This window comes from Pseudopipra pipra, chromosome W (genome assembly GCF_036250125.1).
Source record: "Pseudopipra pipra isolate bDixPip1 chromosome W, bDixPip1.hap1, whole genome shotgun sequence".
In the NCBI taxonomy this organism is placed as follows: Eukaryota; Metazoa; Chordata; class Aves; order Passeriformes; family Pipridae; genus Pseudopipra; species Pseudopipra pipra.
The window spans coordinates 3,776,756-3,788,795 of NC_087580.1; the positions used below are offsets into that span (position 1 = coordinate 3,776,756).

Genomic DNA, 12,040 nt, shown 5'->3' on the forward strand with positions numbered 1-12,040 from the left:
AGCTCAGGGCGTCCCGGAGCTGGACCGGGATGGCCAGATGGAATGCGGGGGGAGTTGACCTTGGCTCCCCCCTTGCACTGCTGCCACAGTGGCAGCCTCAGAGACAGGGCACAGAGGCCCTGCAAGAAGGAGCTGAGTCTCCTGGGATACCAGACCGCCACAAAGACCCCCTGTGTCTTCGTGATATGATGTGGTGATATGACCTTGTCTGGGGTTACGAAGCCCACGGAAGACCCCTTTGCCTGTGTCAAGGGGGTCGAGGGAGAGCTTGGATATCTCCCTCGTTGAGTGCTGGCAGAAATCCAGCTGTCAGCTGCTGCATGTGGAGAAGACAGACAGACTGCTGCCTCAGAAGATGCTGCTGCTTAAGGACTGGAAGGGATCTGTCCTTCTTTCCCTCCTGGACTTTTATTTGGAGGGGAGAAGAGATCTGGTCCATTGTAAATACTATATGTCATGGTAGAGATAGCTGTGATCATGTGTATAATGTGATGTTATATTTATTTGTACAGTCATTGTAATATATTCCCTTTCCCCCACTTTGAGTTCTGGTGTGTTTTGTCTGGAAAAGCCCATCTCACATTAGGTTGAGATGTGGGAGGGGGATGGAGCTAGGGAATTGGATTTTTTGGGGCTATCTCAAACCATGACACATAGTTACAATTAAAGCTTCATTTTTTTTAACATCATGGTATGATCACTATAGCCCAGAATACCATGATTTGAGTAGCACAAGATTTCTATAAGCAGCACCAGCATAGCAAGATTTTGTAAGCCCTTTAGCACTGAATTGTACAGCACAGCTCAGCTTAGGATGCCTGATCACCTGGACCTGATCACTCTGCAGGCCAGGGCACATCCTAATCCTTGGTTTGTCATGTCAATATAACAATCTTAGTCTAGACTTGAAACACGTTAACAGAACAGGAGTGGCCCTTTCAGGGGAGAAGAGTCTGTTTGGTATTAAGATGGGGCTCTGTGTGCTGCTGTGCTGCCCTGTGCTGCTGTGAGGCCATCCCAGCCTGGCAGGCAGGTGCCTGTGACCTGCAAGGCCTGTGAGGAGCAAAGGAGTCGGCCTGGGGCCTGGAAATGGGAAGGCTGATAGGGAGGGGGAGAAGGGGTCTTCCTGGCGCACTGGACCTTCAGGGACTGACGATGAGGGCAAAGGGGACTCATGTAGGACCAGCTTGGTCACAGAGCACAGCTGTTTACGTCCTAAAATGCCCCCATATGAGCAGGAGGCAGGAGCAGAGGCACTGTTCACGAGTGCCATTGTTGATTGTCTTCATCAGAGAGCTCCTGAAGTGCTGCTGGGGGGACGGTAATACAGGACCTGGACATCAGGTTAGGGCAGGGGCATAAAAAGGTCACCTGAGAGGTGTAATGCAGGAGTAAATGCAGATACTTTGTCTGGGTAAGGGATACAAGGAGCCTCCCCAAGGATGACAGGGATAAAACCTGCTGCTGCAAGACGTGATGAAAAAAGCCATCCAAGCAAAGTCATGCCCGAGCTGGATGCCCCAAGTCTAAAAGAAGAAACACCTCGGAGTGGAGCAGGAGCCATATGAACTGTGCTGAGCTGGGCAGGAGTGAAACCACCTGTCCTGAGAAGAACTGAGTAAAACTTGATGCCCCATTCCAGGCAGGGGCCAAACCAGCCAGGTCAAGTGTTGTTAAATAACAACCAGCTGCATCCTTGGCGCATGAGAAACACTATCTGCCTGCTGAGCAGAGGTTACACCAGGTGTCCAGAGGACTGCCTGTTGCTAAACACCTCTGAAACTGTCGGGATAAATAGGACCCTCTAACAAATTGGCTTTTTACTGTTAGAAAGCAAGGGATTACTTTTATTTGCAGCCCTGCGGGTGCATGTGGCTGACAAAAATCCTGCCTCCGTACTGACAGCAAGACATCGCTTTTCACCTATTTATACAGATTTGGCAAACAAAGAAATTAATGTTCATTGCTTCCAAATTACATCACTCACTCCCTTTCATTAATTAATATTCTATGTGGGATTGGTTATTAATTTCTCACTTTCTACTGTAATAACTTCATATCTTTAATCTTTTTTGTATATTTTCCCTCCCCTAGGGATTTCCTGACACAAGTGCTGAGCCTTTGTTAGTCTTCTTCTTTAGCTGCTGGTTTCTGCAGAAGGTCTTTGTAGTCCATAAATCTCGTGTTCCAGATCTCCTCCTTCAACAGGACATCTTTCTCTGACAGGCTTTCTCCACTGAAGCATAACAGGGTTAACTTCAACAAAACTTACAGTTTTAGTACTTTTCCCAGGCTGTGTTCTCCCAAAGGAGCTTATGACAATTTTTACTCCATGCTGGCTAAAGTTGATTTAAGGCTGAACGCACCGCCTATGATTTGTGTTAAAAACAACTAATCAAAAAGTTAATTAGGAACACTAAAAAAATTAGAAAAGTTTTATGATTTCCAACAAGCCCAAAACAACATAGGCCAAGTGCAGCAGGGACAAAACTGTCTCTATCCATTGATGCCAGGAAAAGGCAACAGTAGTAAAACTCAACAGCCACAGGTGCTATTAAGCCGGTATTTGTTTATTTCGGCGCCGGACGTGCAGGGGATAGCTCCGCCTAACACGCGCGTGCCCTCACCATCCAGAGTGGGAGTCTGGCTAAAGCTGCGGCTGATCAAAACCTAACCAACCCTAGCGGCAGGAGTAAATGGGAAGCTGCTAAAAAGCCATCCCGGAACGTTTTCAGAGCTTGAGGACAAGACAGCAGTTGGGCGGGGGCCAGCAGCCAGCCAAGGTCCTCCCAGCGCAGCCTCTGAAGGGTTCCTTTGGCAGTCCCAGTTCAGGGTCAGCCCATGGTTGTACCCTGGGGGCAGATGAAATTAATTGGAAATGAACCCATAAGAGTCCAGGTGCTTTGCTAAGAGTCTCCCTGATAGAAGTGGCAGTGAAACCCTCAGCGTCTTGGGGGCCAGAAAAGCTGTGACCTGGCTCAGTTACAGCCCTGAGCAGGCTTTTACTCCTCAGGCTCAGGGAAGGTGTGGGAGCTCTGTCAGAGGATGACGAGCCCTTTGCCACCAGCACGGGGGGAGGTCCAGTGGCTTCCACCTGGCGGACGTGCCATGTGGGTTCCTGTGCCCAAGAACCATGTGGTTCCATGTGGTTCCATGGGGTTCCATGTGACCCCATGTCACAAAGGGGCAGAGATGTGGCACCCATCCGGTATCCTGAGGAGCGCGCCAACGAAAATCAGTTGGACAGAGTTGGCCTTCGGGATAACTCAGCTCCTTCCTTTGCTACTTGTGTGCCTGCCTTTTTTGGATGGTTTATTGTTTACTGACCATTTCTCCTCAACTTTCCTCCTCTTTCAAAGGTAATGCTTTGACTTTTGGCCCAGATCATAGAGCAGGGTATATGGGATAAAAGTATAGGCTGATTTATACCTTCCTAGCTGTAGGCTGAGCTGTTACAACTTTTAGAGGCTGGCCAGGTATGACCTAGGCTAGAATTCCAGTTTGCTGATTCTTGGTTTTTTTTCCATAGCCTAGGATAGGTAAGCAGGGAGGTGACTGTAGTCTGAGGGGATGGGCTCAGCCCACCTTGATTGCTGTGGGAGGGAGGGAGGCAGAAAAAGGAGAGCAGCAAAGGCAGCAGTTAAAGTAGTGGCTGAAAGACGGTCACTCCTAGGAGGTGGGAAAGCCAGAGGGCTCTGTTGCTGAAGCAGTGTCAGGAGAGCAGCAGGGCCTCTTCAGAGAAGGTAACGTACATGGGAGCATTTCAAAAGGGCCTTTGAACCCGCTGTGAGTTGGTGCCCCGCGCCTGATCATAAGGGCGTGAGCTGCAGCTCAGCAGCAGTTACGAGCACCACTGAAAGACTTGGTGGGGGATGCCGTTCTGCGTTTATTTAGAGTTTTGATACTTTCAGTGAGCTACAGTAATTTCTTTGCAACTAGGTGACGGGATTGGTGCTGTTCTCTTTCTGGAGACAAAGACATCCTTGGTCATCTAAAGCATTGCGCTCTCTTCCTGAGAGAGGCAATGACCACAGCAGGGAACGACTCCTGTGAGTAATAGCTTCCCCAGCAGGTTTGGACTTTGTGAACTGCCACAGACAACTGACATGGCTGGTGGTCAAATCCCAGAATGATGTGCTCACAACCTAGAGTGATCTCTGGGATGTTTCCTGAGAGCAGTCAAACTGACCCCCGTGTTTACAATTAGACCCAGGAAAACACCTTTTGTCGCTCCTCTGACACTAGGTACAAGACTTTGAAAGCTGCCATTGCTCGTAGAGAGGTCTGCCATCCTTTGGGTTACCTTCCGTGCTCAGTATTTCCTTGTTTTCAACAAGTTACAATCAGGAAAAGGGATGGCTTCACTGATAATCCAGTCTAGAACTCTACTGAAAAAGGAAGGTAGCCTGCGGCCCAGAAATCAGATTGTGGGTTTGTTGGACTCTCAGCAACGTAAACAGGGGAATGGATTTTTCCAAAACAGTAAATTTAAATGGCACTGTTTAAGCTTCCCCTGATGTTGTTGGGTTGGCAGTTGAAGCAGATGGTCCTGAGTGCTCCTGTAGAGACCTCACTGTTTAAATATGCCTTTGTGCCTCATTTCATCTCTTTCCAAATGGAATTTCCCTGCAGTCATTGCCGAGGGAATGACTCCGCCACAAAGGATCCTCTTTCCCCCCGAGAAGATTTGCATGGTCTGGCAGCAAAGACAGAGTGCTGGAGCAGGACTCCTCAATGTGGGCAACACCTGCTTCCTTAATGCTGTCCTGCAATGCCTGACATACACCCCGCCGCTGGCCAACTATCTGCTCTCCCGGGAGCACAGCCAGGCCTGTGAGTACTCTTAGGGACATCTCCCTGTGAATCTGTTCATCAAATCCCAAGGATTCCCAGAACCTGAAATTTGATTTAGGAGAAAAGCAGCCCTTTGTCAGCCCCAGAACTTGTGTTCTTTGTACACTCAGGAGCCACCTGTCCTGTCCAGCTGTCTTATTCTTCAGGAAGGCACATCTTTCTAGCTCTGGGTCTCTATTCCTGCAAGTTAAAACCTCAGTTTAGCATTCCTCTGAAGAACATTTTCTATGCACTAAAACGTCCCGTGCTTGTTGAAACACTGGGAGGAGTGGCATATTGCACTGGAGTGGGAGTGGAAGAAGAGGAGTATTCCACCACTAGGGATATTTTGCTAACCAGAGGACCTTCTCTCCCTCCCTCCTCAGGTCGCCAACAAGGCTTCTGCATGATGTGCATCATGGAAGCGCATGTTAACAAGGTCCTGCGTTCAGTCAGTGCCATCCTGCCTTGGGCTGTTCTCAGGGCTTTCAGATGTATGTGATTTCAGGTTCTTTGACAGGTTTTCTTCCCTTCCTGTAGGAGACAACTACTAACTTCCTGTTTCTTAGTCATAGGAGAACATTTTCAGCTTGGCAGGGAGGAAGATGCCCATGACTTCTTATGCTGTACTGTCAATGCCATGCAGAGAGCTTGTCTGAGTGCAAGCAACGAGTAAGCACAAGCAAGTTACCTTTACAAAGTTCTGAGCCCTTTGGACTCCTTGATGTGGCCTCATCAAGGAAAACCTACAGCCGGGGCTTGGAGGAAGTAATGCTCTGTCTTACGACTTGTTTCCAGCTTGGACATATCATCTCAATCTACTACCATTGTCCATCAAATATTTGGAGGCTTTCTGAGATCCAGAGGTATGTTTCTACAACTACTGCTCTCCTTGGCACTGCCTGTGCCCTTCTGTCTGCCTGTGCCCAGCAGCTGGCCCTGGGACTAGCAGGACAGGTACAATGAGCACAAAGCAGTACCATCGTTCAGCTCACCATTGCTCGGCATTTTGATTTTTCCTTCCAGTCATCTGCTTCAGCTGCAAAGCCATTTCTGATTCCTATGAGGCCTTCCTGGATGTCCCCTTGAATATCAAAGTAAGAGGTTTTGCAGTTGTGCTTCAAGACATGGCAAGGCTTTTCAGAGTCCACACATTTGTCCTGAAAGCATATACTGTGAACACAAGAGGTCTTGGTCGTGGATGGGAAGGGGAAGGGATGTTGTCCTCCTGCAGAGGCCATGGCACTGGTCTCTCTGTAGGTGCTGGCTTGAAGCTGGACAAGCACCCATTCTGCGCTCTGCACCCTTGACATAGCCTCCTCCTTCTTTCCTTTGCCCTCCTTCAACACCTATCTGGCTTCCAGGCTGATGGGTTGGATTGTTTTCACTACTGATGACCCTACATAACATCAGTAGCTCAGTGGCAGGTGATACAGAGAGGGAGCTCTTGGTTGCCCCTGAGAACCTCTGGGACAGGGGAAATGTTCAGCACCACACTCTCTTTCTGGCTCCTTCTGGATACAGCTTGCAGATTCATGGCGGGTCTCCTCAGCATCAGCTACAGGGGTTTTCTTGTCAGCTCCTGGAAAATGTTTGGGCCAGGGCATTTGCTGTAGCTCAGTGCACCGATTTCTCAATTCTCCAGGCAGCCTCATCCCTCACTGCAGCTCTGGAGGACTTTGTAACACCGGAGCACCTGGATGGGGAAAACTGCTTTAAATGTAGCAAGTAAGATGATTACTAACAACATATTAACACGAGACTCTGTGTGAGGGGGCTACAAGTCATTGAGCAGAAGTCATCTTCTCCTGGAAGTTTACTGCACACTGATGAGACACAGTTTTGTTTGTCTGGTTTTTTGGGGGAGGGGGGTGGGGTTTTTCTTTGTTTGTTTATTTGTTTGTTTGTTTGTTTTAAATATGGCACCGAATTGCCTTAAAATAGCATAAGGATGCACGAGACAAGAAAGGTTGTCTGACTGCCTTGGTGGAAGATAGGGTGCATTTCAGCGCTGTGCTCTGTGCTTGGTTTCAAGGTGTGAGAAGAATGTTGCCGCCACTAAGAGGTTCACTGTCCACTGTGCACCCAAGGTTCTCACTGTGTGTCTGAAGAGGTTTGACTGCTTCACTGGTGGCAAGATCAGCAAGGTGTGTACACTATTGGTGTGCAGCTTTCTCTTCAAGAAGCAGATTTCCTAAAGCAGTATGCTTGTCACAAGCTGCTTGTGTTGGGTTTTTTGGGGTCCCTTCTGGGGAGTGGAAAGTTCCTGTGGGAAGACAGGCAAGCACTGTGCTCTGATAGGGCTGCTTTGACTGAGAAGAGTTTCCTACCACCCAAACGATGTTATGTTGCTTTATGGAAAACCAAGTGCTCATGAGCCCCAGAGATGTATTGATACCCCTGGACTGGCCCCTGCCCTTGGTAGGCTATTTCATGTCACAGACCAGGGTCATTTCTGAGCCCTCTTGGTCTCTCCATAGGTTGTAGAGTATCCGGAGTACTTGGATCTTCGCCCATACATGTCTCAGGCAGATGGAGAAGCACTCCTCTACTCCTTATATGCTGTCCTGGTGCACAGTGGTGTCAGCTGTCATGGAGGACACTATTTCTGCTACACAAAGGTAAAAGAGCAACTTCCTTCCCAATGGGGAAAAATGTGTGCTGGGGAAGAGAAACTTTCCTGTCAGTGTTACTGACAGCCAAAGTTTTGGGGCAGAAGGCCTCCTTAGTGGCTGGACTGCATTTGTTTTGACATGCTCTCGGTTTGGCAGTTTCCTACCTGTGTTTTTGGAGAGAAACCATGGAGAGATCCTTGCCTTTTTTTTACAGGCCAGCAATGGATTGTGGTACCGGATGGACGATGAATCTGTGCAGCTGTGTTCCATTGACACAGTTCTCAGGCAGCAAGCCTACCTGCTGTTCTATGCCAGGTAATAACCAGGATTCAAATATGTTCAGAATACATTTCCTTTGCCTCATTTGCAGTTGTGCTTCTCACCTTCCGGAGTGTTTTTCTCATCAAATGAAATTACTACCTGCATCATTCAGTGCTGTCAAATCTGAACTACTCCGTGTCTGTCCTTTACTGGGCTTCAGGCTGCGGCCCGGATGGAATCTGCTACTTGCCTGGTCTCTGATGTTGACTCTTGTAGATAAGAGGACTTAAAGAGGACCTCCAGGAAAGATGGGGAGGCACCATTTGTCAGGGAATGTAGTGACAGGATGAAGGCTATCAGTTTTCAGCTAACAGAGGGCAGGTTTACATTAGATATTGGGAAGGAATTCTTTGCTGTAAGGGTGCTGAGACACTGGCACAGGTTGCCACAGCATCTGTGGGGGCCCCATCCCTGGAAGTGTTCAAGGCCAGGTTGGACAGGGCTTGGAGAAACCTTGGAATAGTGGAGGGTGTTCCTGCCCACCACAGCGGGGTGGAACAAGATAAAGTTAAAGGTCCCTTGCAACCCAAACAAGTCTGTGAATTTAGGAAATGGAGGCTGTGGGAGGTATAGAGATGAGGTTTTTGTTGGGACAGAGGCAAACTTGGTGGGAAGACCCTAGCTGAGTTTCCCATTAGTGTCCTTGGTTAAGTCTTCTCTCTGTCATAGAAGCCTCTCTGAGAAAATGACTGAACCCCAGAGGAGGTTGCAACAACAGCTCTGAACTGAGATCCCTCTTTTGTTTTTCTCCAGATGCTCTGATCTGAGAATTGGAGAAAGGGCTTCTTCCTCACTGGCACCATCACATGCCCCTTCCTTCCTCAGTCAGTGTGTGGCCAGCAGCAAGCAGGCGGGCTCTGTTGGACCACAGGCTCTGACTGGTAGGACTAAGGTAACTTTGGGGTCATGGGTCAGGGCATCAGAGGAAGAGTGGATTTCTTTCTGGGATCTCAGCATTTCTCTTTTGTCCCTCACACACCGCACCTTTCTTCACAGCCACAACGCTGCTCCCTCTCAAAGCATCCCACCTGGATCCATCCCTTTTGTGCACCTCTGGCATTTTGGTCTTAGTAGCCCTCCAAAAGAGCCTTTTGGAGGCCCCAAACTGTCCTGTCCCAGAACTTGTAGGGGTTCCCCACTGCTCTGATCCTTTCAGGAGAAAAGGGCAGGAACTCTCCACAGCTCTCTTGGCAGGGCATGAAGGACACTGGCAGGGAGCGGTCCCGGAGCAGATTCCCTCTGTGGGGCAGGGATCTCCGCAGCTGGTCTGGGGACACCACAGACTATGATGACGCTTCAGAGAGAAGAACTGGTCCTCCAAGTCGTGACCGTGGTCCTAGGGATAGCACAGCTGCAAGGCCTTCCAAGAGGATCTGCCGGTGGGCTCCCGCTCCCAGGGCTGCTCAGGAGCAAACCTTGCTGAGGCAGAGGGAGCCAAGCAGATCTGTGCGGGGAACTTACAACCTTGGCAGCCGGTTTGTGCAGTACACAGACTATGACCGCTCACTGCGGAAGAGAAAGAGGGAGAGAACAAGTCCTGCACGTTGTGACCAAGTCTTAGTGAATACTGCAGTTCCAGGGCCCTCCAAAGCCAGCTCCAAGCAGGCTCTCATGCTCCGGGCTGCTCGGGAGCAAACCCGACAGAGGCAGAGAGAGCAGAGAAGATCAACATGGCGGGGCTGTGATTGCCACAGCCAGTTTGGGCAGCACACAGACCACCGCCCTTCAGAGAAGAAGAGGAGGGTTTCCACGCCCCAGAGATTCACGTCAGACAAGCATTCAGGGCACTCTGGCAATGATGGCGTTGGATTATGGCCCTGGCTCAAGCAGAACGGAAGACTAGCACTGCGTTTATTAGCCAAGGCATCCTTGTTTTCGACACGCCTTCTCAGACCTGAGTGAATGATTTAGCTAAGAAGATGAGAGTTATAATAATATAGAAATATTATTAGAAATATAGACATATATATGGAAATATAGAATATATATAGAGAGAAGTATATATAGAAATATAGAAATATATATAGAAATATAATATAGAAATATAGAGAGAAGTAATACTTTATAATACATTATTACCTGTTATATATATTCAGCAATAGATAGTAATGTTATAAGAAATCTTATTAAAATAATAAAATAAGAAATACTAAAATACTGTAATCAGAATTATTTATTCCACGTTGTAGACAATTATAGCTACAAACATCTCAGCCTCGGCCATATCAATCAACAGAACTGGTCTACTCTGGCCTCAAATCGGGAGGCCTGGAGACACACCATCTCTAACGCTGCTGTTTCCTTTGAGAACGCACGCAGAATCACTCTCGAGGAGAAAAGACAAGGCAGAAAGAATCATGTCTTGCAGAATATACCACCTAGGGAGTCTTTCTGCTGTGCCTTTTGCAATCGGATATGTCTATCTCACATTGGCCTCCTAAGCCACCAGCGTGCTTGTAACAAATGTGGATAGAGCCTTCTGAAATCTTCGTTCGAGAAGCCCAGCCACGATGATGTGTTTAAGACGGGTGTTCCATAATTTAGTGTTCTCACTGAAACCATGCAAATCGTGCGCCACTCGCTCACTTCCCACTCCTCCTTTCCTTCCCACTCCCCCTCCATCCTGAGGCAGGCTGGACGGGACAATTGGAGGCACAAAAGGTAAAGATCCCAGGCTGAGATAAGAACAACTTACTGGAAACGGCAATGAAATAAGAAAACAGTGCAGCAACAGAACAGTAACAGAAACAATCCTAATAACAGAGTGTACAAGGGAGGCAAATGACTCACACGTGATTGCTCACCAGTTGGTGCCCAACTTTGCCACCACGCACACAACCTGGAAGAGACCCCTTCCCCCATCCTTGACAAAATGAGGAATAACCTCTATGTCCTGGCTGTGCCCCCTCCTGGATACTGCCCAAATTAACACTGTCCTGACCAGAAGCAGGACAATCACCTTCCGGATGTGCAGCACAGCTTTCGGGTCTGCACCGGAGGCACTGGATCCCTCCATGCCAGGGAGGGGAGACATCAGAGATGAGCAGACTTTGGAAATCCCTCACCTCTCACTCCGGCCCATTTGTTCTCATTTTATGGGATGGAAGAATACATACCCAACTCCTCCCAGTGTCCTTCTCACTGGAAATCCCCTGAGCTTTGATTCCTTTGCTGACATGCTGCTTCCTCTGGGAAAAGCAGCCAGAAAACCCAAGGCCATTGCTTTGAGGGAAGGTCTTTCTTAGAACACTTTTCCTGAAGTGCACCCAGGAAGGCTGGGCTGCAGCAGCACATGGCCCCCATGGCTTTGCTACATCTCATCCAGAACACCTGGAAGCCCTTCTCTCACCATCCAGCCGCTCCCCTGCCCTGTCTTCCCCACCCCACAGGCATGCTGCCGAGGAGTTAACAAACTTCACAGTTCAATCCTGATAGCCCACTGCTGACTGGGATGGGGGGAGACCAGGGGCAGTTTTGACCCCCATCAGCACCAGCTCTTGGGACAGCCAGGCTCTCTCCTGACATGTGGGCTCATCTCTGCAGCTTTGCTGTCCTGGGGCAGCACAAAGAGATCTACAAGGGAGAGAGACAGCATCTGAAAGGTACTCCTTGCTGACCTAGGAGCTGGTGCCGTGGGCTCTACAACTGCTGCCTGCAGTCAGCTTGGAAGCTCTGGCAGTTTTAACAGGAGGTTTGTCTGCAAACAAGATGGAGAGACGTTACGATGATGGATGCGGGTATATTCCTGACCTAGGCTCTCCAGAGGGAGATTCGCTGTCTCCTCATGGGCCATAGAGGCTTTTAATATGGGATGAACTTCACTTGGTCTCCCCAAGCTCATGTCCAACCTGTTCCACGGCCTCTGACTGCGATCTGCTGTCCACCTAGCTTCATCCCCCCTCACAACCCTGGGGACTCCTTGGAGATGAAGGGCTGCTGTGCCAGCACCTACTGCTCCAGGAAGGGAGTGCAAGGGGAAGATGCTACACTCGCAGGTGCAAAGAAGGTTCATTTTGCCATGGGATCCCAGGAGGTCACCATGCACATCGTCAATGGGGTCTGAAAAAAGAAAACTTACAGATGTTGAGGCAGCTGAGCTCATCAAGCACATGTAGAAAAGCTCCTGATTTCAGTATGGCTGGCTCTTTTGAAATGCCCCAGGAAGGAAGATTTGGTCTCAGGCATCATCAGCCCCATTGGCCAGTCTAGACAGAACTGCCTGGACTTGAATCAGAAGTTTGTGGATAAGAGATTTAGCTTCATTTAGCTAG

At 49.0% G+C, this 12,040-nt stretch overlaps 1 protein-coding gene across 1 annotated transcript; it reads left to right on the forward strand.

Annotated features, from left to right (window-relative positions):
• Positions 1–4,400: 4,400 nt before the first annotated feature.
• On the forward strand, positions 4,401–11,832 carry LOC135404793 (ubiquitin carboxyl-terminal hydrolase 42-like). Its single transcript, XM_064639526.1, has 12 exons — positions 4,401–4,833; positions 5,220–5,327; positions 5,403–5,505; positions 5,632–5,699; positions 5,860–5,930; positions 6,479–6,561; positions 6,869–6,980; positions 7,314–7,454; positions 7,663–7,763; positions 8,523–8,650; positions 11,428–11,506; positions 11,658–11,832. The coding sequence occupies exons 1-12, from the start codon at positions 4,584–4,586 to the stop codon at positions 11,830–11,832; spliced, it is 1,419 nt and encodes a 472-aa protein (XP_064495596.1). The 5' UTR covers positions 4,401–4,583.
• The last annotated feature ends 208 nt before the right edge of the window (positions 11,833–12,040 follow it).

Excerpts from the sequence above, each read along its gene's own strand:
- LOC135404793 (XM_064639526.1), top strand. The coding sequence starts at position 4,584 with ATGCCTTTGTGCCTCATTTCATCTCTTTCCAAATGGAATTTCCCTGCA. Across the intron at positions 5,506-5,631 it reads TGTCTGAGTGCAAGCAACGA|CTTGGACATATCATCTCAAT; the intron begins GTAAGCACAAGC and ends ACTTGTTTCCAG. Across the intron at positions 7,455-7,662 it reads ACTATTTCTGCTACACAAAG|GCCAGCAATGGATTGTGGTA; the intron begins GTAAAAGAGCAA and ends TTTTTTTTACAG.